Genomic DNA, 27,210 nt, shown 5'->3' with positions numbered 1-27,210 from the left:
AGTACATATGTAATTTTATTATAAATTATTGTAGTAATCCTTTTTACCACAAGTATCAGGTGTTCTGGTATTGTTATAATGTCAGAGGTGTTGTTTATCTAAGACTATTGCTATAAACTTCTTGAATGTTTTGTACTTTATTTAAAATTTTACTTATATTGTACTAAAATAATTTGTACATTTTATTATTTTAGAAATGAAGAGGGCTTAAATTTGATAAAGCCAAAATGCATTTTGATAATTTATAAAAGAAGAATATCATTAATTTTAAATAAAGGCATTTTTATTGTCCTCAGATAGACAGTGGCAATTGAAGCATATTATGATAAGATTGTCATATTAAATACAGTATATGTAAATTAATTTAAAATATTTAGTAGCCACCCTGTAAATATAAGGCAACTTTACTATTTGTCTTACTTATTCTGTTTAAAAACATCTTTATTTATATTATAAAATCCAAAATTATAGGAAATGTAGAAATTAATGTTCTTTTTAAATTACTGATTAAAATTTTTCTTACAAGCAAAAACAGGAAAATTATTTTGTTTTATAAACAGTGAAAATTCATTTTAAACATTAATCAAATTCTAAAAAAAGATTGTTAATGAACTTTAGATAAAGTGAAATCTTTGTACTTAAAATTTTGTTACATCTGCCATAATGATATAGCAGAATCACTCAAAATTTATCTTGAAGTTCTTTGCACTGTGTGGTGATGGGATGTATTTAGAAAGACTCAACTTTCTTCACGATGTTTTCGATGTCTAATCACAATTCATACATTATGAAATAAAATGTAAATTATGAGTTATGGATTTCATAAATATGCAACTTGAAAAGGTGGTCATGAAGCTTGGTGGTGGTGTTGAAAACCTTACTTTATTTTATCCTATAAACTACCATTAGTTATTGTATGTGTTAATTTTCTGAAACCTAATTAATCTCATTAGTTTTGAGCAGCATTGTGGAGTCAGAGTTGGACTTTTTGTTTACCAACTCCTCCACACTGGTTTTGAGTAATAAACCAACAACCAAACTTAATTAACCATTATATCAATTGCATAAATGTAAAAAACATTCTCTGACCACATTTGATTAAAACTACATGACTAATACTTTAAAGTATTAGTCATGTAGATTTTTACTTTTTTATTTCGATATAGCTTGATGGAAAAATTTTATTTTATGGCAGGATGATTCTCCTGTATCTTTGACTGCTTGAATGATTTATGAATACAAACCTGTCTTATTTCTAACTCAGCCATCACTATATAATATGTGGCATGATTAAAAAGTTCCAAGCTGAACCTGTAGCGACAAAAAGGGGCTGTTGCATGGTCTTGAGCATGCAGTGAGAAGCATGTGATGTTCTTGAGCCAGTATGCAAATTGTTGGAGATTTTGTTACACAAGTTTTTTGACAGTCCTATTGCACCTTTGCAATCTTGTTGCGGACTTGAAACTGGAGAAGAGAGCTAATGTCAAATTTGTGAGGAAAATTGGCAATAGAGACTGTAGAAATGCTTATGGAAGCCTATGGTAATGAAGCAATGAGTTAGCAGTGTTTCTAGTGGTACTCACAGTTCAAAAGAAGCAGAATGTCACTGGACACAGTAGAGGACATCCAGTATGAATTGCATATGGTGCTTGATGTTTGCAAAGAGGGGGACTTCCAGAGAGTATTGAAAGCTTTGCAGAAATGCCAGAGTCAATAGATGGATACAGAAGGTGAATAAAGTAAGTAGTTTTCTTCTTACATGCCCAGTCTCTGGAAATTTTTGATTGCACCTCATATAATTGAAGAAATTGTTCTCTCTTGTAGACCCTTTTACCACTGTAGCAATTTGGATGATATCTTTATAGAATTAATTGATAGGAACAGGGTATACAATCAATATTTAAAAGTAACACTAAAATATGAATGTTTACAAAAAAGGAAAGGCAACTTGAATTGTTTTTATTATTAACAAACTTTAGTATATACAAATTAATTTATTGATAATCAGTTTCTTTTGGACAAACAAAAATTTGTGCAACTTCATCATAGTCATAAGTTCTTTTTAAAAATGAATCTATCAAACGAATTCCGGATATAACCTAAAAATAAAAAGATTTTGATTTAAAAATTTTCAGATGACGAAATATACAGTATGAAATAGAGTATTTACCATCAGTCCCAAACGAATGGCAACAGCATTCAATTTGAGATCCAATGAAGAATACGGCTCGAATTTTCCAAGCTGTCTTCCAGTTACTCCTTGCCACAAAATACCATTCGAGCAGTGGGTATCCAGATTAAGAATCAAATCCATTGTTCTTTCGCTATAATTTTGAATTTTATAATTAATTGTCATTTCAAAATGTGCACAAGTCCTCGCTTAGCATCATCAAGGAAAGATACAAGCACATTTGTAATAATTTACAACCATTCTTGTTAAATTTTCTTTATAAACAGTAAAATTGGTTTCATCACATATTGTTTCCAAGACCCAACTGATGACATTAAGCAAGAACTCATCATATATATCAATTAATACAAGTTTATTATTTACCAAGAATTTGTTATCCTACAAACGATTTCAAAGGTACTTTCTAATGTCACTATACTTGGCAATTCTACAACTGTCAGTCTTATGTCACCATATCCTGGAGCCTATGGTTAAAATTGTTACTTAGAATAATTTTTTAATGTTTTATGTTAATTAAAAAATAATTACCATTCTTTCTAATTGAGACGTCTGCAACCTTCCTCTTTCTCCCATGCTCGATCTCCATATGATATCTAATTTACCAATGCTTGTGATACCTTTCATAAACTTTCCGTTAGTTCGAACGTCGGATTTCGGAGACAGACAAAAGAGATACTGCCTACTGTCCAGAGGATTGAGACAGTTAATATCTCCAAAGACAGAATGGGATCTAAATATAGAAAAATTTTTGATTAAAAATTGTAATTAATTGAAATTATTTTAACATAATTCTTAAATATTCAAATAACCCTTTAATTTTATTTGTTTTACTTAGCTACTTTCAGATAAAAGTACTATTTTTCTGTTACTAGTAAATGTGATAAATGTATGTTTCAAAGTTCAAAGTGCATGCACAGTGAAAAGTGCAATCTGTTTACACCCAAGTTGTCTCTTGCTCTTCTGTTTTGGTGTTTTTCCACATTTGTTTTGGTGCATTTGGTTATATAAATTTTGTGTTATTTCAAACTATTTCTTCCTGCAATTTTTCTTCATCCCATACATTTTGGAAAATTTTGAACTAAGAGATACAAATTGAATAAGTGAAATGTAGTTTTAAAAGTTATAAGTTTAGGAGTATCTTCCTCATACATTAATACACAACCAACCATCAACCGTAATAATCGGGCAGATTACAAGCAACAAATATTAAATTTGGAAATTATATGATAAGGCGTTAGACACATCTATTGATGAAAGTGGTAACTATGATTTTAGATTTTGAATTTAGTGTAGTCTGGAAGAAAAGAATCGGCCCAGAGTGGGAGTCAAACCCGCAACCTCTTCTTATCGTGCAGTGCACTGACCAGTTATAAACTGTTTTAAATTGTCCAGGTGGCATAACTGGTCAGTGCACTGCACAATAAGAAGTTGCGGGTTTGACTCCCACTCTGGCCAATTCTTTTCTTCCAGACTACACTAAATTCAAAATCTAAAATCGTAGTTAGGCACTATCTATTGATGAAAGTAGTAACGCCTTATCATATAATTTCCAAATTTAATATTTGTTGCTTGTAATCTGCCCGATTTGTTACGGTTGATGGTTGGTTGTGTATTAATTTATATTTATTGGGTTAATGTGATGTTGTGTTGTTGTTCCTCATATATATTAAAATTCTTTTACTGTTTGTACAGTGTTATATCCTTTTTATCCAAAGACATTTCAATTTGATTTTACTCGAACAAAATATGAAGTAAAATGTATTGTTTGTTTTGAAGCTTACTTTAATCTCACATCAGCAATAATGTGTTAAAAACACGCACAAACTTTGTTTGATCCAATGTAACCTTTACTTATGGCATTTGAGAAGTGTGTATGAGAAAGGTTGTAAAATCGACAGTTGAGATGTAAAAGGAACTTACCAAGGAGCATGAAAGCGGTATACGCATGGCAGATCTAGCAGCCATATTTAAGATACTGAAGTCAATGGTGTGTGACTAATTAATGCAATTTATTGGTCACATACCATCTGTATTTATGTATTTTATTTGTTTTCATGTTTTACTTTATTATTAAAGCATTCCATTGTGCATTTGGTATTTAAACAATATCCATTTTGATAATTTTAGTGTCTGGGAATGGATTAATTCACTTTCCATTATTTATAAAGGAAAAAATTAATTTGGAGTTGGAATGGCCTCCTGGAATGAATTTAATGATTAACCAGTACAGTAGTCCCTCGTACTTTTAATTTTAAATATCTGTATTCAACATTGTCCAAGAGATTTTCTTTACATATCTCACTTCCAAGATATAAGTCAAAATGTGCTGTAAGTAGTTTAAAAGTTTGTCATAGTCTGCATATATTTTGAGAATGGTTACTTTCATATTTATAAATATGAAAGTAAGTAGGAATGTATTTCATAATTGTTTGAGGAGATGATAATAGCAGCACATCTGGTTTTAATATCATATGACTTGACACTTAAAGAAGGACTTCGGCTGCACACAGTAAAGTTACTACTCCCTCCATGTTTAATATTGGTGTGCAGTTTTTAGGCTGCAAGGCCATGGTCCCCTGAAGTATCTAAAAGAAAACTCAAGTCTAGCGAACGCAGCCACATAAAGCTAAGAGTAGATGTTAGTGCCAAGTGGTTGTTGGTATGAAGGACTTATTACTACTATTAAGAAAATAGAAAACAGTGAGTCTTAATGCTAACTTAACTCTAAAACACACAGCACAATAAGAAACAAATAAAGACAACAACAACACTGATGATATGGATGGACCAACAGAAGACAAGCAAGCAAGCAAGACCTCAATTTTTATTACACAAACCTACCATAACCTAAACAGAAAGCTAATAAGCCCTAATCTAACTGTGACAAAGAACCTAAGCTTTACTAACACCAGAAAAAACTAATAAGACATACTTATCCTACTGAAAACTAACAGAAGCAAAGCAAGGAGATAAACTAGGTGGCATGGATGCCACCTGAGTGAGTACCCTCAAGGGCTCCACTGGGAGATATGAATGCAAGAAAGTGATGGAATATTTTTCGTGTGGGGTGCATGGTTGTTGCACAAATGAGTTGTCCCCTTCCAGAATAGTAGCTCTCATTAAGCTATCCCTAATGTCACTGTACCTATTGCAGTGGACCAAACACCACTTACAATGTGGATTGTCCCCAAGATTAAATCCATGCAAGTATTGCTTAAAATTGCTGTGACCAGTAAGTAATTGAGTGAGAGTATAACTAGGATAAAAATGGCTGAGTTGAAGTTGTGTCAACTTTGGGGATGAAAGTATGGATGAGCCTACCTGTAGTGTCATGGTCCCAGCTGTCTTGCCAGAGAATGAAAATTTGCTTCTTGGCGTGATTGTTAATGTAAGAGGTACAAATGTAGCTGAAAGTACTAGTGATTATAGACTTAGCAGCTTGTTTGGAAAGATGGTCAGCAGTCTTGTTGCTAAGGACCCATTGGAAGTCTATTCTAATGTTGTTGTCTAAGTATCTTGAGAATATGGTGGATATGATGGGCAAGTTTTCAGCAGCTACCAGGTTGTTCAATAAGTTTTGTCGTTCGATAAGAGGTGGCGCTACTAGGAGCGTCACTTTATTATTCTATAAATAGTACTACTATTTCATAAACACGTGTCAAGTTTCAAGTAGATCCGTCAACTCATTGTATATTTGCAGCTGTTCAAAGTCGACGTGTCATTGTATTTTTTTACGATGGAAAAAATCGAATATCGTGCAGTGATAAAATTCTTATTTTTGGAAGGTGTAGCACCAAAACAAATTCATGAACGATTGTTAAAAGTGTATAAGGACTCTTCACCTTCAATCAGAACAGTAGAAAGATGGGTTGCTGAATTTAAACGTGGTCGTACGAGTCTTGAAGACGATCCACGTGAAGGGCGTCCAAAAAGTGCATCAACACCAGAAATCGTAGCAAAAATACAGCATATGGTTTTGGAAGATCGTCGATTAACCGAGAGAGATTTAGTAGAAGCCCTAGGGATTTCGTTAGGCAGTGTGAGCAATATTTTGGCCGAAGTTTTGGGTTACAGAAAGCTGTGTGCACAATGGGTGCCGCATTCGTTAACTATGGAACAAAAACACATTCGAATGCAACTTTCTCAGCAACATTTGGAGCGTTTTAGAAAGGATAAAAAGGATTTTGTGCGTCGTTTCATCACTATGGATGAGACATGGGTCTACCACCATGATCCTGAATCAAAACAAGAGGCTAAAGAGTGGTGTGAACCCGGTACTTCGGCTCCGAAGCGTGTTAGGGTCCAGAAATCGGCCAAGAAGGTGTTAGCATCAGTTTTTTGGGATGCAAAAGGAATTTTGTTTGTGGATTACCTCCAAACTGGTAAAACAATAAACTCAGATTATTATTGTAACCTTTTGGACCAGCTAGATGTAAAAATTCGTGAGAAAAGACCTGGTTTAAAAAAGAAAAAAATCATTTTTCATCAAGACAACGCCCCCTCTCACACAGCTCAAAAAACCATTGCGAAAATCAGTAAATTAAAATACGAATTGTTGCAACATCCTCCCTATTCGCCAGATTTAGCTCCCTCTGACTTCTGGCTGTTCTCACATCTAAAAAAATTCATGCGTGGGAAACGATTTTCATCGAACGAAGAGGTAATAGCAGCCGTGGATGCGTATTTCGACAGTCTTCCGGATTCTCACTTTAGGGATGGAATCCATAAATTAGAAGATCACTGGAACAAGTGTATTGAAGTTCAGGGAGATTATATTGAATAATAAAATGTATTTCAAACCATAAAATCGTGTTTTTCTTATCGAACGACAAAACTTATTGAACAACCTGGTATCAGACTTTGCAATGCTGTGTAAAGCTACCCTACTGTTAGAATAGAGGCAATAGTGTAAGTAGTATCTTTGTCCTTTCTACAATTAATGTGGATTAAGCTCATGTAAATAGTTAAAAGTTTCAGCCTGTGCTATTGAGCAGCGTGGTCCTAAATGGAAGCAAGCTTCAGTAAGCTCATGGCCTAAGTCAGAGTAAATAGCAAAAGTGGCACCCATTTTGTCACCCATCTTGGAGTCATCAGTGTATATGTTAAACATGGGATGATCGTTAGGATCCTAGAAGATGACATCATGTGCAAGTTGATGAGGGATGATAATCTTAAATAGGGAGTTATTTTTGTCAAAACTGAATTTTTTGATATCTTCAATCAAGGTCAAACTGGGGGAATCTTACCTACTCTAATAATTTTGTCAACATCTAAGTCAATAGGGATCAAACATTACCTGACATTACTAAAATGGCATTAGTGGGTGAAGTAATGTATGCCTTGCAAATGTGAACAGCTGCAATTCTTTGGATGAATAACAGTTTTTGACGGTTATGGACATTAGTGGCCACTTGGCCACTAATGTCCATAACCGTCCAGACCTGTACAGCAGAGGATTGCTGACTTTATAGCGCCCCTGTAAATAAGTTTAGTTCTGTTGGGCCAAGACCCCAAGTGTTCCTAGCAATGCTAATTGGCCATCTTTTTTGCTTTGTCCGTAATGTATTTGATGTGGGGTGTAAATTTAAGTCTCTTGTCAAGAAAAACATCTAAATAATTTAATTTCAGTTTGCTTTATTCTGTGAGCACCTATACAAAGGGTAAGTTTCTTGACAAGTGGAGAGTTTCTACCACCTATGCTTAATACTTCACTGGTGAATATCATTGAGAATTTTATTGCAGATGTCCTGTAAGCATTCATTGTTACCATGTAAAGCTAGGATAATAGTGTCATCTGCATAGCCCTATATGCAGGAGGCAGAGTGTTGTTTAAGAGCAGGATAGAGTTATAGGCTATGCTCCAGAAACTAGGCCCAGACCTGGACCCCTGAGGACAACTCCAAGTGATGGGAATGATTGTTATTTTGTGTTGTATAAACACCTGCACTCCTGTCGTTAAGAAGTTTGTAGAGGTTTTGAGGGCTGTGATTAGCATGTAATGTACACAAGATAGAAGGCCACCAGGCATGATCAAAGGCACCTCTAAAGTCAATTGTGATAACAGCCATTCACTGATTATTTTGTTTAGCCTGGAGGATTAATGAACAACTTGATTGTAGGCATCTATAGTGCCTTTGTTTTTAGAGAAGCTAAACTGATTCTCATGCAGGGCTGTACACTTGTGTAGATGCCAAGTGATCCTATTAATCATAAGACTGTCTAACACTTTTTCCAGTGTTGGGAGAAGGCAGATTGGTCTGTATTTTTTGTAAGTGTTAGTGCTGGTGGGTTTGGGGATCAATTTAACACTAGTCTTTTTCCACTGAGTAGGAAAAAGGCCAGTGTTCAAGCAGATATTAAAAAGTATAACAAACGCTGTAGGGTTGGCCTCAAACGTGTGTTTAATCATCCTCATGGTTATGCCATCAAGGCCTGAGGCTTTGAGTAAATGGATAGTATTCAAGACCTCAATGTAAGTGAAGTTATGGGCATTGTCTGTATTTGGCAGAGTGAGTGTAGAGCTTCTGATGACTGCTTGTGTACTGCCATCCTGGTGTTGGTCATCCGAAGGGTAACCCACAGCAGGATGAAAAGCAAGTGAGAATGTGTTTGATGGTTTCTTCTGTGTTGTCATGTAACAACCATCGGGGAGCTATATAACAGAGTTTGTAGTTGGCATTTTTCCTTACAAGCTAAGTAGTATGGTTCTGACCAGGGATTGTGACCACAGTGTTAGTCCTGGTTTTATTGATAAGATTTCTGTACCAACACTTGGTAAGAGTTTTGTAAGCATGTTTGTGCCTGTACTGATCTCTAAGAGTGAATTTTATGTTAGAGTTCTGTTTGTTCCTAAATTGCTTCCAGTGTCCTAGCTCATTGGTCCACCAAGGAACCTTTTTGTGTTTACTATGCTTGGAGGCAATGATGTAATAATTAGTGATTGTATTAGACAGCCTAGTGACAAGGTGGTCTAAAGTATTCTGAGTATAGTGATTGTGGTGAGGAGCGCCAGCCCAAATGTTATTGAAGGTGTTGCAGAATAACTGCCAGTTCATGTGAGTATAGTGAAAACTATGCTTAGAAGTATTATTAGAGATGTTCAGTTGAATGAAAATAGTGTAACAGTGGTTGACCCTAGAATTGATATGATTGTTTCCTAACATTAGGTTAATCCAATTTCCTTTGTGGAACAGGAGTTAGTTGGAAGGATGCTTGCATTAAAATGAGTATGGTTGTGTTAGGCTGTGTCCTGTTAACTACAGTACCCCTAAGGTCATCTATTGGAATCACCTCCTATTAGGATAGGATTATCTTTGTATGAGTTCAGTAAGGTGGTGAATGTCTTCTATGGCTGTCTCAATGTCAGTGGTGTCTGGAATATAAACAGAACATATGTAATGATGAGTGTTAGTGTCAGTAACACAGACATTGGTAATGTATTCAGTGGTGTGCTGGAAAACAATTTGGGCAGTGGTGTTTTTGTTCTTAATTATAATACCAGTCTTGATGTAATAGCAGGGTCCTGAGCTGGGAAGATTTTCCAGTCATTAAACATGACTATCATTCTCCCAGAGCCTTACACTATTAATAATCTGATAAAGTCAGTTTCATGAACAGTGGGAGTATGAATAAGGAGAGAGCATTAACAGAAAAACCTTAGGTTAGAAATTTGGTTGTTTGGCTGCTGAGTATCTAATCTGTTAACGTATTAAATGAATTAATAGCTGCCATCATTTTATTGTGTTCAGTTGTATGCAAACTCTGTTGTTCCTAATTTTTCTAATAGCCTTAACCAGAGATCCCTACTTGGCTTGGTTTTATATTTGTCATGAATGCCTGTCTAATATTGTCCTGGCTGATACTAATGTTTTCTTTTTGGAAGACTAATACTGCATGCATGCCAGCACTGGACCCAGTTTATTTTTGTACAGTTTTTGTATGATTTTAGTGTTTATTGTGTTTGTCCTAGCAGCACCTGCATAAAAGTAGGTCAGTAAACTATTTGAAACAGTGGATTTTGTGCTGTCCAGAATTTTGTTTACTTTACTATTGTGAGATTCGGAATTTTTACCGATTATTTTACCGACTATTTGTCGATTAATTGTCCTGTATTTGCTTAAAATCTAATTAAATTTTCCTTTAACTTAAAGTGAAACCTAATGGAAAAAAAACTTTTCGTTTATGTTCGACATAAACATCCGTTCAATTCGAAACTAATCCCACATTCCAACGCCAAAGTTGATAGTTAGCATGGTCCCGGGAACAACTCTGACCCATCTGCGTACCTTTTACCTCACAACAATCAATCACGTGACCATTCTCCCACGCCGAACTTATAAAAACCCCTTCCTTCCCCTTCTCGGGGGAGTCGTACCAGAGCAGGTGCCGAAAGAAGATAAATTTCAAATAGTGTCCGTTTTAACCGGTTAACTTTCCTAAATCCAGGATTTAAAATTTTAACCAGTGACCTTTCCTACATCAGTGAACTTTCCTAGCCAGTGAAATTTTCCTAATTCAAATGCGTGGATAACAGATCAAGCGTGGATAACAGATCAAGAGGTATGGAACCAATTATTGTAAGCTCTCTCTCGGTCTCTCCGCGGTTTAGGGACACAAACTAGACGTTGTATTACCCGAAACTTGTGTTAATAAATTGTTAATTTTCCTTATATTATATCTGGCCTCCTCGTTTACTCGTATATCGCCTGTCGTCTCACCGATGCGCTCCTCCCTCCGCCACTCGACCCGAAACATTAAAGCCCATTACTGCGGGAAAAAGACTCTTTCCACCCATCCTGACAGTGAAAGGGTTTAACAACCTGTTGCCGGATCGGGAGACCTACCCCCCCTTCCGGTGGTTTCACACTATCAATTAAAAAGCCGACCTTCTTGGAAACCTCCTGTTTTATGCGATCTACACTATCAGCAAGAGATTTAGAAACCACATCACTAATTAAACTATTTAACATATTGACGTTGTTACTGGGGTGATGGATTGAAGCACGGATAGTGTCATCTGCGAGAACAAAAAGTTTTGTTTGCAGCTTCACAAATTTTTGTTCTGTGTTATTTGCAAATCACGGTGCTGCCATCATGGACAGTTAACAGAAAAACATTTGATGGACCTTGTCTAAGTCATATTCTGCTAAGTATATGATTTGTTCTTTAAAAGTGGCTTATTTTTGTTGCATTTTAAGGGGATTCTATACAAAAATGTTGAACAAATAAGATCTTAGCCACAACTCATCTTGCTTTCCCCATCCACTTCAAAAGCCAGATTTCATCCAAAGAAAGTTATGCTGTGTATTTGGTAAGATTGGAAGAGGATTGTTTATTATGAACTTCCGGCAAACAATCCTCTTCCAATCTCACCAAATCATTTAAATAAAGCTATTAAACAAAAATGTTCAGAATTGATTAACAAGGAACCAGCAAATGTTACTTTACCCACTATTCAGTGGATAAAGTGCACTCTGATTAGTTTTGTAAAGATCAAAACAAATGGTAGAGTATTAAAATTAAGTCAAAAACGTCATTGAAACAAACAATGTATATATCATAGGCAAATTGAAAATCTGGATTATTTTACAATGAAATTAAAATGACAAATTAAAAAATCGTTATGTATTTGCTATTTAGACTAATGTCACTTATATAATGGTGTAAGGAACTAAGTCTGAGCTTTACTTTTATTTTGCTTTCATTATATTTTGTTTGGGGCTTATGTTTAGTTAAGACGAAGGTTTCCTCACCATTCACCTTAGTAACTTAAAAATAGAAGAAAAACCAACTCACCGACGAAAGAAAAGCGCCGTAGAAAAACTCGCGCACACTTGCGCTTCCCGAGCGGAAAAAAGTAAGTCCACACCGACGAAAAAGGGGGGGGAAGACCCCACAACCCAGTTAGGAATTGCTAAACCTTAAAAGAATAAAGCATCCCAATAATTGTTAAAAAGAATAATGTAAAAGGTTAGCGAAGTATTGTCGGAAAATAATCTGCCAGATAAACAAGAAAAATTTAATGTTACAGATAAGTATGTAAATGAGGAGAGTGAGCTCATTCAGAATTGTGACGTCACCTCACACTATAAAGCCTCTAACTCAAGTGAAAACGAACGAGGTGAATTCCTGATAGCAACGAGCTTTGGTGAGCTTCGTAGCAGTGAACGAGAGAGGTGTCCGATAGGATTTTGAAGTTATTCGATTTGTGGATCGACGATTATAGAAAGTCTTGAGAGTTTGAGGAAATAGGTTCCTAGTATATTGAGGTGACGATTAGGATCTTTAATTTATAAGAATTATTGTTTATAAGTTAATTCTTTGATTTTGTCGAATTCCAAAGGGGAATAGAATTAAGTTAGAAATAGATTGATTTGAGTTTGTCGGATTGATTCTTGTTGAATTTCATTGAATAAATTATTGTTTGATTTTTACTAAATACTGTATAGAGTTTATTAATAGAAGTTTAATTAAATATTTGATTTTGTTATTGACAAACTTTGTCATTATTTAATTCGGTGCACGCTTAAAGTCCAGGCCTGGCACACTAACGCGAATCCGCGTAAAGTACCCGTTAGGGAACGGCTATTTCCGGCACACAGTAGTGTCGATAATCGTTGGAAAGTCGGAAAAATAATATAGTACTTTACAATTGTAATGAGTCTTCTCTGTAACAGAGTTTTAAAAACAGTGCAAGCATTCTCAATACAAAAAATTATGTTAATTGCCACCCTTTGTTCCAATTTGATGAAGATCTGATTCAATAGAAGTGACTTCCAGATTTCTGGTATTCAAATTCTTAAAGATATCCCAGAAGAACATGTATCTCTACATTAAGCTGTAGCAAAAGAATCAAAGTTTGAAGGATTGGGAATTGCCAGTTACAAGTGTAATGTAAAAAAATAGTGCACATCAAAATATCATTGCAGTTCATTGTGTACAAATAAATAAACAGAATGTTTGTGCCCTAAGTGAAAATTTTAAATCAGTATTTTTCAACAATAAATAATACTGAAGAAAAAAATTAATAGAGTAACAGTGTTATATTGAAAATTATTCATTGCCATATCACAGTTATTTTATTAACCAGTTGAAAGGCCCAATGCAGGCATCGGGGCATACTAAATAGTTAATTAAGCATGCATAGCAATGATAGGTAAACCATTTGTAATTAATTATTTAAAGTGCAGAGACATTCAGCAGAACACTGTTGAAAGTGAACTGCCCATAACTATCATTGTCATGCACTATGACCTACATCACTATATCCAATTCTTTTTAAATAACACAGCAAGCAGTGTGCTGAATACCATCAAAAAGTGTCAAGCACGGACTCTGGCAATTCCTAGGTTGGCTGCTATGCTTTGCTGGTGCTCGATACGCCAACAGAGACTGGCCATTTTTTTCAGTTTTATATAGTAGATAACCTAATAGTGATACAAAAGTGAATAATTATTATTGTAAAGTAACTTTAAAATAATACAGCATAACATAATTTTTCATTTTTAAGAAAATTGTCTTTGATGTATTACAATAAGCATGGATGAAATTAGACTGAATGAGTGTACTTTCTCAATTATTTAAAGTTGCACTCGAACAATGAGCCAGGTTTTCCAATTTGCTTATGACTATATATATAATGCTAATTCAGTACAAACATATTGCTTTGAATTTTTGTCAAATCTTGCTACAAACTTTCCAAACAAACCAATACATTGCATTCACTTTAAGTTGTATATCATACTGTATCATAAATGTAAAATTCAAACAATATTCTCATTAACTTAAATTATAGATTGAATTGTAATCAAAAAAACAATTTTGGATCAGCTAGATCGTAATGTGTTATTTACTGTATAATATTAATTTAAAAAATAATACATTACCCATCTTTATCACCAATAAAATTTAACTGCATAGCTGTAAAATAAGAGGAAGGTTCTAAAGACACTCTTTCAAGACAAATGGGATTTGATGTTATATTCTGTAGTTGAGCTTCTAAGTAAACTTCATCTGACTGTTAAAATAAAGTCATGTATTTAAAACAAAATTCAATAAGCATTTTAAAAATAAAATATTGCTTTTGTCTACATCACTGATTTTACTTAATTTATACATATTACATATTGTTGCTAGTTTCTTAATTATACAAATTCAAATTTATCCATAAGGTCAATCATAATTCATTGTGCAATGGAATTTTTATAAAAATTCACAGTGCAATATAGGACATGAAAAAATATTGACATTATGGTTCTTATTAATTAAATATATTAATATATTCAACCATTCTTTAGATAAAATCATCAAGTAATGATAAGCAAACTGAAAAGAAATTTTCTACTTTTACAACTTTGTTATTTATTTTTAACCAACACAAGTGAAAAAAACCTAGGCAAAGCTGAATAAACATTATTAAAAACAGCAGAAAACAGAGGAGAAAAATGGATAACAGTAATTGCTTAATTTGGAAATTCAGATTAATTTGTCAGTGTGTGACATCAGCACATTAAGGTTATATAATTAATTAATATAATACCATTTTGCACATAACCAATGGGTTTTATTTGCAATGAGACTGGCCATTATTTATAATCGAGATTGAATCCAAATCTGGATAAAATTCAGACAGCTTTAAACATTCTATTACTGAGTTAATTGTTCATTCAAAAAAAAATCTGAAATAGATTTTGTATACCAAAATATTAAGTATAATTTACTATAATTTTAATGAGAAATTTTAATGGACAGATATTTACATTACTTAATGAGTATCAACTTTTCTGTATATCTAGTTCAAATAAATCACATAGCATGCAAACTTATCATACTATATATTTGCAACTGTTTTTTACTTAAAGATTTCTGCCATTGAGAAACTGATTATTCAAAAACAAATTTTATTTACTTTAGATTTCAATATTTAAAAGAAATTATAAGAAAATTTATTAGTTTTAGATTCATAATATCAATTATTAATGATATTACTTAACCATTAAATAAGAATTATAAATGACATATTTTTTTGGTAAAAATCCAAAGTTTTCAATTAAAACTTTGCTTACGGAAGATACTAATCAAGTGACTAGATTAAGAAATTTCATCTGCAAGATTCTTCTATCAGCAATAGTATATAATAGTGTTCATATATTAATCTAATAGTTTCCTATTTATATTGAAATATTAATCTATATATATATATATATATAAAAATGGACATGTATGTCCCTATATTTCACTTTTTCGCCAAAACTACACATCGCACGTGAATGGTGTTTGTATGTGGTGGTAGCCCCAAGTCTCCATTCGTGCATAGGGGTGGTTGCGTCTCGATAGCTATAAGGGTGCGGGAGATATGAGGCTGAAAGTGGTTGAAAGTGGCTTTCTATTTCGAATGTTTTGTTCGATTTTTTCGAATTTGTTCGAATTAAATTCGAACATAAAATTCGAATTGGTTCGATTATAGAACGATTGAAAACGTTCCAGAAACGTTGAAATTTGTTCGTTTGACTAAACGTAAAAATTCTCTAATTAGTCTGGAAACGGGGGACCTAATTCTTGCATTTTGTGAAAACGGGTAAGATTAGCTATAATGTAATTATCTTAATCTTCACTATCGTTACTTTTTGCCCAGCGAAGCGGGTCCTTGCAGCTAGATTCTAGATTACTTAGAAAAACAGTCTTTTATATATATAAAAAAAACTATACTATTACATACAAATAAAAACCCAGCAAAGCGGGATCTTGCAGCTAGTATATTTATAAGATTCATAAATTATTTAAATTATTTATTTATATATGTTACGATTTTCATTTACTGCAACAACTTTGATACAAAAATTTTTTATATCAGTTGCAAAAATTTAATCTTGTAATGTTTTGTAACATTTTAAAATGTAATGGACATATTATTTACATTACTTAATGAGTATTAACTGTTCTGTAACTTTTCCAACTCACAAACATTAATACATTCTGAAATTATAAAATTTTCAAAAAAGAAAAATTTTTAACATCCAAACATGCATTATGTAAAATAACTGATATTTTAGATTAAATGCAATTATTATATGTCATATTATTTAAGCATACAACTTTTAATTTATTCAAATACAAAATTCAAGCAAAATTACTGAATTAATCTCCTTTACAATCACCTTCGTCACTGATAAATAAATGTATACACATGTAATTATAGTTTGTCAAGTTTTTTCTTTTTTTAAGTTCAGCTATTTTGTATAACTATATATTATAAATATTCAGTTTTTGTCCTTTTATAAATTAACTGTTTTAAAAACACCATTATTATAAAAAATGATCGGATATTTTGGTTTCTTTTAATCCTGTAACATATAACAATCATGCAAGCAATAGATACATTTGTTACAGTAGAGATAAAAATTACAGTGTGCATGCCATTTGTATTCACAAAATTAAAATTGTTACAGTTCAGATTGGGTTATTAAAATACACAAAGCAAGAGATGAAAATATGTTAATGGAACTTACGATATAGTCCTGTATACATGCAAACAGTCGGGTCAGATCACATTTGGCAAAAAAAGAAAAAAGTATTTTAATCAAACATTATAATTTTTAAAAAAACAACAGCCCCAAGACAAAGCATTAGTAATATTAAAATTATCATGCATTTGTTATTTTAAAGCATAATAAAAGCATGAAATGATCTAAATTTATTTTTATTTAGNTTATTAAACTGTGGTGAAGTATGTTAAGGTGTATGTTTTATTTAATGGTTTTTCTACTTTCAGTTTCTTTATACTTTTTCAAAGCATTAAAATATTCAATTAAATCCATAAAGTTTGATACTGAATTGAAATTAATTTATAATTTCTAAATTTAAAAAATTTTTTATGTATTGCACTACTTACTTTTACCGAAACATCACAAACAGGCATATTACTGTCATTATGAACGCTCATGTAACAAGAAAATATTTCTCCGAGATAAATATTCCTGAAATAGAAAATGTACAATATATGAACATTTCTATCAAGTTTTGATATAACTAATAAAAAAATATATTAAATCAATAAAGGCTACTATAAATTATCAAATATATATTTAATGTATTATTGATATTAAATAAGAACACAATAGTCAAGTCTGAAATTAAATCTAGAGTTTATATACAAAATGAAATGTTTAAAATATTTTATTACTACTATTATTATATTTTTTATCTAAGAACCAAATCTTATAAACTGTATTACAACAAATATAATTAAAAAACCAAGTTATAGTTTGTTAAAAAAAATATTATTATTTGAATTTTTATTTTCAAGTTTACACAAAAACAATGACTACAATATAGCCCTGTACATACATTAATCCTCAATATAATGAGTGCATGCTTATACACCTTTAAGAATACAGATGCCTTATTAATATCACCTGAACCTCATACAGATATGAAATAAACTGAATGATAATATAAAATTTGTTTCTATAATTATTCATTTAAAATTATTTTTCATTTAATAATTTAATAATCTAGAATAAATTATTTATTATTTAAATGCTAGCAAGAACCAGTATATAACCAGTAAATATTTAGTTTGATCAGAATACAACTTGCCAATTGGTTGGGCATCATGATCATTAGAATCTCGAATTGCATTAGTATCAAATAAAATCTTTAAATATTTTCATAAATGGTATTCATCTCTTCTTTCTTAACTTTGCAAAATTCACTTGTGAAAGGAATAAAGATTTTTGAAAATATTTTCAAAAATTGAGAAATAAATTTATTTAAAATTCAGATTTTTTAATTTTAAATCCATTTATAATTTTTATACATCACTTTTCAAATATCTCACCGAATACAATACTCTTAATACTGTAGAAAACTTACTTCCATCCATTTTTGTGAATATTATATTTTTAAAAGTATCACTTTGGACAGAGCTATTCACAAAGTATGCTTATGCTTTGTCACACCTGCACAATGATGACCTGTTTGATCAATTCCTTAAGTATGATTTGCATACCAAAATTAAGCATAAAAATATATTATACAGTTTCTTGTAAAAACTACATTTACTTTCTCAGTTGTTATAATATAACATAGAAAAGTAATTGAAAATGTGTCAAATTTGACCCTCTGAGTTTTTACAAATCCTGTTTTAAGACTCTCTGAATCCAAAAAAAATCAACCAAAACAAAAAAAAACAAGAGATAGTAGGTGAATGAAACATAAAAATATGTAAAATTGAATCTAAGATTTTGGAGAAGGTCAGATTGAACAAAGAATCATTCATTCAGACACTTCAGCCTAGTTTCAATTGATCATTGGTCCTTAAAAATTAAAATTAAAACAAAGCCTGTTCTAGTGCTATTTTTAGTCAGTCGCACTCTTCTGGTCATTTTATATGCATGTCTGAAGAAGATCATCTCTCTTCAGAAATTCTTAAAAGTATTTGTCTTGGATGCAGCAAATCTTTAGCTTCAAGTTTTAGTATCTATATATATATAATCGAGACGAGTTGATAATAATAATAATCAGCACAGAGCCCAAACGGTTAGGAGTTGAAAGTTGAAATTTGGTACACAGTTAGGGTACGTCACGAGAACGCACACTAAGAAGGAATTTTTCGAAATTCCTCCAGGGGGAGAAAGACAGGATTAAGGCTTAACACTTCCATCAACAATGGAAGTGTTAAGTAACAATGGCGGGGTTAGGTAACAATGGAAGTTTTAAGTAACAATGGAAATGTTACGTAACAATGGAATTGTTAAGAGAAAGCGACGTGCAAGATTTACAGGCGCAGATGCAGTTCTTTCGTTTTTGCAGGAAATCGAACATATTTTTAAAACCATCTAAAAGTTCTCTAATTAGTCTGGAAACAAGGGGACCCAATTCTTGCATTCTGTGAAAACGGGTAAGGTTGACTGTAACGTAATAATCTTTATCTTAGTTATCGTTACTTTTGCCCGAGCAACGCCGGGCCCACCTGCTAGTATTAAGATATTTCTTTTGTACTTATTACAAACTGATTTCAATTTTATGCATATTATTCTTTTAGAGAACTTAAATTTTGTATGTGTTACTTACATCTTTATTTTTGCTTATTTCATATAAATAAATTAATTTAGTTCTAAACTGATCAATTAAATATAAATCTCCAAATCCTATTCTTATACCAAAGTGTATAGGAAACTTGCTGAACTGGAGAGAGATACCACTGACCAAAAGGAGCCCAACAATGTTCCCCTCACTCCACACATACAGTATCTCAAATACCATCTTACTCTTGCACCTTAGATAAAAAAATAACAAAATGTTTAGAAGGATAAATTCCACAGTATTTCTTTATAGTTTTCAAAGTATAAAAGAATAATGGTCTTTCAATAAAATAAAAAAATAGCTGGAGAATTAAGTAAAATAAAATAAAAACCCCAACAAAATTTAACAATCAAAACTGAAAACATTCTTGGTTATTAAACTGTGGTGAAGTATGTTAAGGTGTATGTTTTATTTAATGGTTTTTCTACTTTCAGTTTCTTTATACTTTTTCAAAGCATTAAAATATTCAATTAAATCCATAAAGTTTGATACTGAATTGAAATTAATTTATAATTTCTAAATTTAAAAAATTTTTTATGTATTGCACTACTTACTTTTACCGAAACATCACAAACAGGCATATTACTGTCATTATGAACGCTCATGTAACAAGAAAATATTTCTCCGAGATAAATATTCCTGAAATAGAAAATGTACAATATATGAACATTTCTATCAAGTTTTGATATAACTAATAAAAAAATATATTAAATCAATAAAGGCTACTATAAATTATCAAATATATATTTAATGTATTATTGATATTAAATAAGAACACAATAGTCAAGTCTGAAATTAAATCTAGAGTTTATATACAAAATGAAATGTTTAAAATATTTTATTACTACTATTATTATATTTTTTATCTAAGAACCAAATCTTATAAACTGTATTACAACAAATATAATTAAAAAACCAAGTTATAGTTTGTTAAAAAAAATATTATTATTTGAATTTTTATTTTCAAGTTTACACAAAAACAATGACTACAATATAGCCCTGTACATACATTAATCCTCAATATAATGAGTGCATGCTTATACACCTTTAAGAATACAGATGCCTTATTAATATCACCTGAACCTCATACAGATATGAAATAAACTGAATGATAATATAAAATTTGTTTCTATAATTATTCATTTAAAATTATTTTTCATTTAATAATTTAATAATCTAGAATAAATTATTTATTATTTAAATGCTAGCAAGAACCAGTATATAACCAGTAAATATTTAGTTTGATCAGAATACAACTTGCCAATTGGTTGGGCATCATGATCATTAGAATCTCGAATTGCATTAGTATCAAATAAAATCTTTAAATATTTTCATAAATGGTATTCATCTCTTCTTTCTTAACTTTGCAAAATTCACTTGTGAAAGGAATAAAGATTTTTGAAAATATTTTCAAAAATTGAGAAATAAATTTATTTAAAATTCAGATTTTTTAATTTTAAATCCATTTATAATTTTTATACATCACTTTTCAAATATCTCACCGAATACAATACTCTTAATACTGTAGAAAACTTACTTCCATCCATTTTTGTGAATATTATATTTTTAAAAGTATCACTTTGGACAGAGCTATTCACAAAGTATGCTTATGCTTTGTCACACCTGCACAATGATGACCTGTTTGATCAATTCCTTAAGTATGATTTGCATACCAAAATTAAGCATAAAAATATATTATACAGTTTCTTGTAAAAACTACATTTACTTTCTCAGTTGTTATAATATAACATAGAAAAGTAATTGAAAATGTGTCAAATTTGACCCTCTGAGTTTTTACAAATCCTGTTTTAAGACTCTCTGAATCCAAAAAAAATCAACCAAAACAAAAAAAAACAAGAGAAAAAAAATCCATGGATATGTGTTTTCATCTATAGTCCATTTCAAAATTATAAACACACCCAACTTTTTTCAATAACAAAAACATTAACAATATTAATGTATTTATTATATTAGTATGTTGTTTACAACATCAATTTAAACATTTTCTGAAAGTTTTACAGCTATCTGACAATTACAAAAAAAATTATCACAAATTTTCAATTTTTGATTGTTTTAAAAGTATAAACACTGGTGCATAAAATTAGTATGATACTTTTTTTTTAATAATTATTAGTTTAAGTAGTTGTCATCAGTGGGTAGTATCATTCATTATTACAAATGTGACAACAATTTTAAACAGTTTTTTGTGATTTAAAATAATGCCTCATGGAACAACACTAACAGAGTTGGAAATACGTGAAATTTACCAACTAAAAGAGCAGGACAATCTCTAAGACAAATTTCAGCGGCTGTAAATTGATCTACACGTGCTATGAGAAATGTGTTAACACAGGGTGAAAATTATGGCAGAATTAAGCAATGTGGAAAGCCTTACACCTAGAAATGAAAGAAAGGTTTTTTTGGCTACTGACGGTTAACAAGTAGTCTTTCGGAGAATCAGCATCAACATTGCCAATTGCAGTTTCACCAGCAGCTGTATAGAGATGTATGCATAATCATAATAATGCCAAATTTACAAAAATGGCTGCCAACCGAAATTAACACAATTGCACAAAACAGCTAGATTAAAGTGGGCCAAAGACAAGATGACATAGAAAGAAGAGTGGAAACAAATAGTCTTTTAGATGAAAAAAAATGGAATTTGGATGGACCTGACAGCTATAGTTACTACTGGCATGATTTGAGGAAGAATGAAGAAGCCAGAATGAGCAGACAGCAAGGTGGGGGCTCTGTGATGGTGTGGGCAAGATTTGGATGGGGGAGTAAAACAGACATTGTATTTATAGGAGGTAGAATGAATTCAGAAAAGTATCAAGAAATGTTGTATCAAAATTTAAATACTTTTGAATCACTTATTGGGGGAGAAAACTGGCAATTCCAACAGGATAATGCTGCCATTCATGGATTAAAGTCAACTAATAATTGGTTTGTTGAAAAAAATTAATGTAATTGATTGACCATTACGGAGCCCCGATATAAACCAGATAGAGAATGTTTGGGGCATTATGAGTCGTCTTGTTTATGGCAAGAACAGACATTAGCGAGGTTGAGGCTGAAGTTTTAAACGTGACATCTTGTACATTGGACGTTCAGCTCTGCTTTCCTGTAAGCCTAGGAGTTTGACAATGGTGTTTGGAATGTTGAGCATGATTCCACTGACTATTCAAACACCATTGTCAAACTTCTAGGCTTACAGGAAAGTGGCGCTGAACATCCGACATACATATTTTTGCGTTTAAAACTTTGGCCTCAACCTTGCTATTATAACACTATAAACAAACCGAAATTAGCTATCATGGATTATTGGGAAAATATTAAACAAAAACTTCAAAAATTAGTAAAATGTATGCTTGATTTAATTAATTAATTCAAATATTCTATCAAATAGTGGACCTACAAAATATTGAGACATCACAAATCATTTTTTTATGTACTTTTGTACTTTTTATGTACATTTTTTTATGTTATATTTTTGAAACAATCAAAAATTGAAAATCTGATAATTTTTTTGTAATTGTCAGATAGCTCTAAAAATGTTTAAATTGATGTTGTAAACAACATACTAATATAATAAATACATTACTATTGTTAATGTTTTTTGTTATTGAAAAAAGTTGGGTGTGTTTATTATTTTGAATAGACTGTATTTCATTTAATCTCAGGATGGGATACAGATTAAGAAACAAAATTTAGCATGTTACACTTATATAAGTGGCACTGATGCTCATAAAGTTTGGTGGTTAAAGGTCCAGGATGTAGGGAGATAGAAAAGATCACATATCATATATCAAGTGGGATCGGACTTAATGAAAATTTTACTTGCTACCAGCATTTAATATTTAAAAAACATTTCTACTATCAAAATTAATAATGCCTTTTTATAATAATTTATAATATAAAAGTTATTTTTAATAAAATCTCATAATAGATGGCATCACATACAATTTTAATTTTGTGCTAATATGTCTTAGTGTTTCTTAAACATAAATATTTTTTGCCAGCAAAGTTATGTAACTCATTACTGGATCTGTTAAAAAATGATTTGTGATTATGAAACAAGAGTTCAAATACATAATATTTGAAATTTCAGTTCATGGCTTATACTATCAAATGATTTATTCCACAATCATTGAAACATATATTAAAAAATAAAATTTATAAATTATTTTTTTTCCTATTAATAAGATAATGGAAAATAAATAAATGTGAAAAGTTAGATAAACCTTCATTTTCATTTATATGACATTTTTAACACTTATAAAAAAATATTTAGTTAAATTAATAATAAAATCAAATATACAAACCCAAAACTTTGAGGCAACATCAACAGATTTCCTGTGTTATACATGCTCAAATTTGTTGGAGCTCCTATGTCATTTAAGAGTTCTTTTTGGAATGCTTCATATGGTATATCTTTTGTGTCACATGTCAAAAATAATGTGGAAAAAAGTGAAGGGCGTGTTAACCGCATCACTGACAAAATAAAATGTTATTTATTAAAAACTATAATTAAATAAGCAATATATATCTATACTGTAAGTTAATGTATATAAAAAACATGCATTTTAATTTAAAACAATTTACTAACATTGTCAATAAATATGTTTGTAGTGAAAAGTGAATATTTATTTTCATTAACATGCATATAATTTTAATTTTAAACAAATAATTTCCAAAGATTTTACAGAAAATCATAATCTTTACAGAATTATACTAATGTCAAACGATTGCCAGATTTCCTCATGTTATAATATTTAATAATTAAATTATTAAATATTATAACATGATTATTATAGCATGATATAATCCAGCAATTATTTGGCATTAATCTAAAAATCAGTTTAATAGATGTTTATATTTGAATTATACTAGTTAATATGTGAATGAAAATTTAAGAGCAGTCTAAATAAACTATAAATTTTCATTTGATTATAATGAAAATACTCATGTGTTAAGATATATTAAAACTAGTTAATAGGCTTCCAACAGTTTTTTAAATTATATTAATATTGCCTTACGGAATAACTTTAATATTAGAAATCAATATAATTTTCACTAATCCTTAAATAACAAATTTATTTGGAAAGACTTAAATAAAATGGAAACAGCTACATTATATTTGCTTCTTGAGTTCAAGCACAGATGATCACATTTAATAATTTTATACTGCCTCAGATATCTTCAATGGTTATTTGCTTTACACATAAATTAGACTAAATATTTATAATATTGGATTATTGTTCTATAAATTACAAATTTTTATTTAAAATTGTAGTAACAGTTGTAATTTTATCTCCAAACTTACAATCAAAAGATTTCTTTTACTTTTTCTTTTACATTACATTGGTTCATTATAATTACTCAGTGAATATATTACATTGAAACAATCTATACAGTTACCAATAGAAATTATATAAAAATAATCTTTTATATGTGTTATTCATATAAAATATCTACAGTATTTACTAATTATGATATTATCAAGTTCTCTGTTTTACTTATCAAGAATATATATTTCTTTTATATACAGATGGATAGTGGAGAGGAGTAAATCTGTTTGTTTATTTATTTATTTAGACATACTGGGTTTAAGAACCCATGATGTGGGAAATACGAAAATCATTACACATACATTACAAACCAAAAAAATATTACAATCCATAAGTTATTATTACAGAGAAAATTAACATATACATAAATAACAACTGAACTTCCTATCAAATACTGGAGGTAATATACTTCCTTCTACCTGTATAAAAACGTTTGTTTAAACGAGTATCACTGGAGATTTGAAAGGTTTTTATACAGGTAGAAGGAAATATACATAAATAAAACAAATTATACAAAGATTATAATTGATACTAAAAAAATATATTTAAACTAAATATCCAAATATAAAAGAAACAAAAAAAAATTATGGGGAGAACTATCCAAACAAAAAACAACATTATGAACAAAAATTAATTACACCCACCTATAAGAGAAAAAAAGATTGAGTTATCTTGTCAAAATGTGGATAGTCTCCCAAAACTTCTTAGTCACAAACACACTTTTAAAGGACAAAAACAAATGCCACCTTTGGGCAAAATCAGATATTCCAATATGCAAAAACAAAAATGTATGTCACACTCAGTACAAAAGATCACAATAAGGTCCAAAAAATTCTCAAACGGAATAATAGAGATACCAAAAACACTTTCTCGATTTTTTTCTAAATTAGTACACCTAGCTATCACATGAAAAGCATCCACAAGCTGATCATCCTGACAATATATGAAAATTTCTCTGCAAAAATTCTATAAGAGAAAAAAGATTGAATTATCTTGTCAAAATGTGGATAGTCTCCCCAAATCTGTTAAGACTATAAACACACAGAAATCAATATCAAAAATTGAGAAACATTAAACTGTTTTAAAAATTCAACAACAGTAACATCATAGACTAATGTTACATTTTGTTAATTTTCAAGAATCTGATTAAGTTACAACAAAATATAAATACCTTTTGTTTGATACATCACTATAAGAAATGAAAATATAGTTATTAATTAGTTACTTATTTATAGAACATGTTATCCACGTAGTCATCAAAGAAAACTATCACCATGTGTCACATTCAATGTCCAAACAGCATAACACACAATTTTCTTCAACCACTTGCACTTGGCAGACACGAAGATCATTACGTGGAGCCCACCACAAATTCGGTCACCCGACGACGGGGCAGCACAAGGGAAAGGGAAGGGGCATGACGCATCCCAGATGAACCGCTCTCCAAAAACTTTACAGGGTTTTATGACCAGACCGTATTCATTTCCAGGAGCACCAGAACGGTACACCAACACTCCAATCACCCACAACACTAGAAACTTAGTCATCAATCCCACTTGCACTAGATTTCTAGCAGAAAAATTAGACTGTTCGATATAATATAATTTATCAGCAAAATGGAAAAACTTATTTCAGATTACAATATTTAAATTTTTTTTTGACTATCATAATGACGGTAAACACTTAAACTCAATCAAGAAATGCTGAATTTTCCACTGTAAGCACAGTAATATATTTTAATTTCCAGTATTATCAGAGAAATGTATTATTCGGCTTGTCAAAGTAATCACGATACTGCTACCGTAAACACAAACTCAAAAAACGAAGGCAGACCAAAAGATTCCAACGTCAATAATAATGTAAGTTTATTGTTTTTAATTCTCGAATCATTATTGATGTTTTTCACATTAAGAAACGAATATCTTCGTAAAACTTGTAGAATCCACGTCCCACTACTTCTAAACGGATTATAAGCGTAACGCAATTATTAACAGAACAAAGTATGAATGTAACAAATTCTATTCTAACCTTTAAGAGCCAGGAGATGATCTCTCTCCTTGATTTCCATCTTTTCGCTTCCGTTTACAAATCACATGTTATGAAAACGCCCTCTACAAATATAATATTTTTCATTTATTTACTTTTTTTTAAATATATTCTGTATTAAATAATGTTATAATTCTATATAAATACTATTATATAAAATTTAAACAATTATGATTTAAATTATTTATAATTCGATTCAAATTCTTTTGTTCGAAGTTCGCTCTTTTTTTTCTTTCGATTAAAATTCTTATAATTTATCTTCGGTAATTGAATGGCAACGTTTACTAAAGAAATATCTTTGTTTTTCGTAAATAAAATTATTCATTGTCATAATTTCCGTCTTCGAGCTCGAGACCCGAAAGAGGAAGGATTGGAAAATGTCATTATTTCAGCCATTATTGATACGCATTATTGATTCCGTACGCGTGTCTTCTTTTTAGAAGATTGGAAATATCGCATCAAATTTTCATATATAATCAACCGCAAACGAAAATGTCCGAGGATCCTTATAGCCTCCTCATCCATCCGGCCGTCCAT

The 27,210-nt window shown here is 30.9% G+C and overlaps 1 protein-coding gene across 1 annotated transcript; it reads right to left on the bottom strand.

Moving 5' to 3' along the window:
• Positions 1–1,527: 1,527 nt before the first annotated feature.
• On the bottom strand, positions 1,528–26,849 carry LOC111620474 (trafficking protein particle complex subunit 13-like). The gene is made up of 9 exons (XM_023362394.1): positions 26,656–26,849; positions 23,602–23,770; positions 19,749–19,915; positions 17,082–17,218; positions 14,077–14,207; positions 2,720–2,921; positions 2,555–2,655; positions 2,171–2,324; positions 1,528–2,099 (listed from the first exon to the last, which is right to left on the bottom strand). The coding sequence occupies exons 1-9, from the start codon at positions 26,693–26,695 to the stop codon at positions 1,995–1,997; spliced, it is 1,206 nt and encodes a 401-aa protein (XP_023218162.1). The 5' UTR covers positions 26,696–26,849; the 3' UTR covers positions 1,528–1,994.
• Between the last annotated feature and the right edge of the window lie 361 nt (positions 26,850–27,210).

Source organism: Centruroides sculpturatus, unplaced genomic scaffold (assembly GCF_000671375.1).
Source record: "Centruroides sculpturatus isolate CEXI.00-Female unplaced genomic scaffold, Cexi_2.0 scaffold28, whole genome shotgun sequence".
NCBI lineage: Eukaryota > Metazoa > Arthropoda > Arachnida > Scorpiones > Buthidae > Centruroides > Centruroides sculpturatus.
This window is presented reverse-complemented; position numbering and strand designations above follow the sequence as displayed.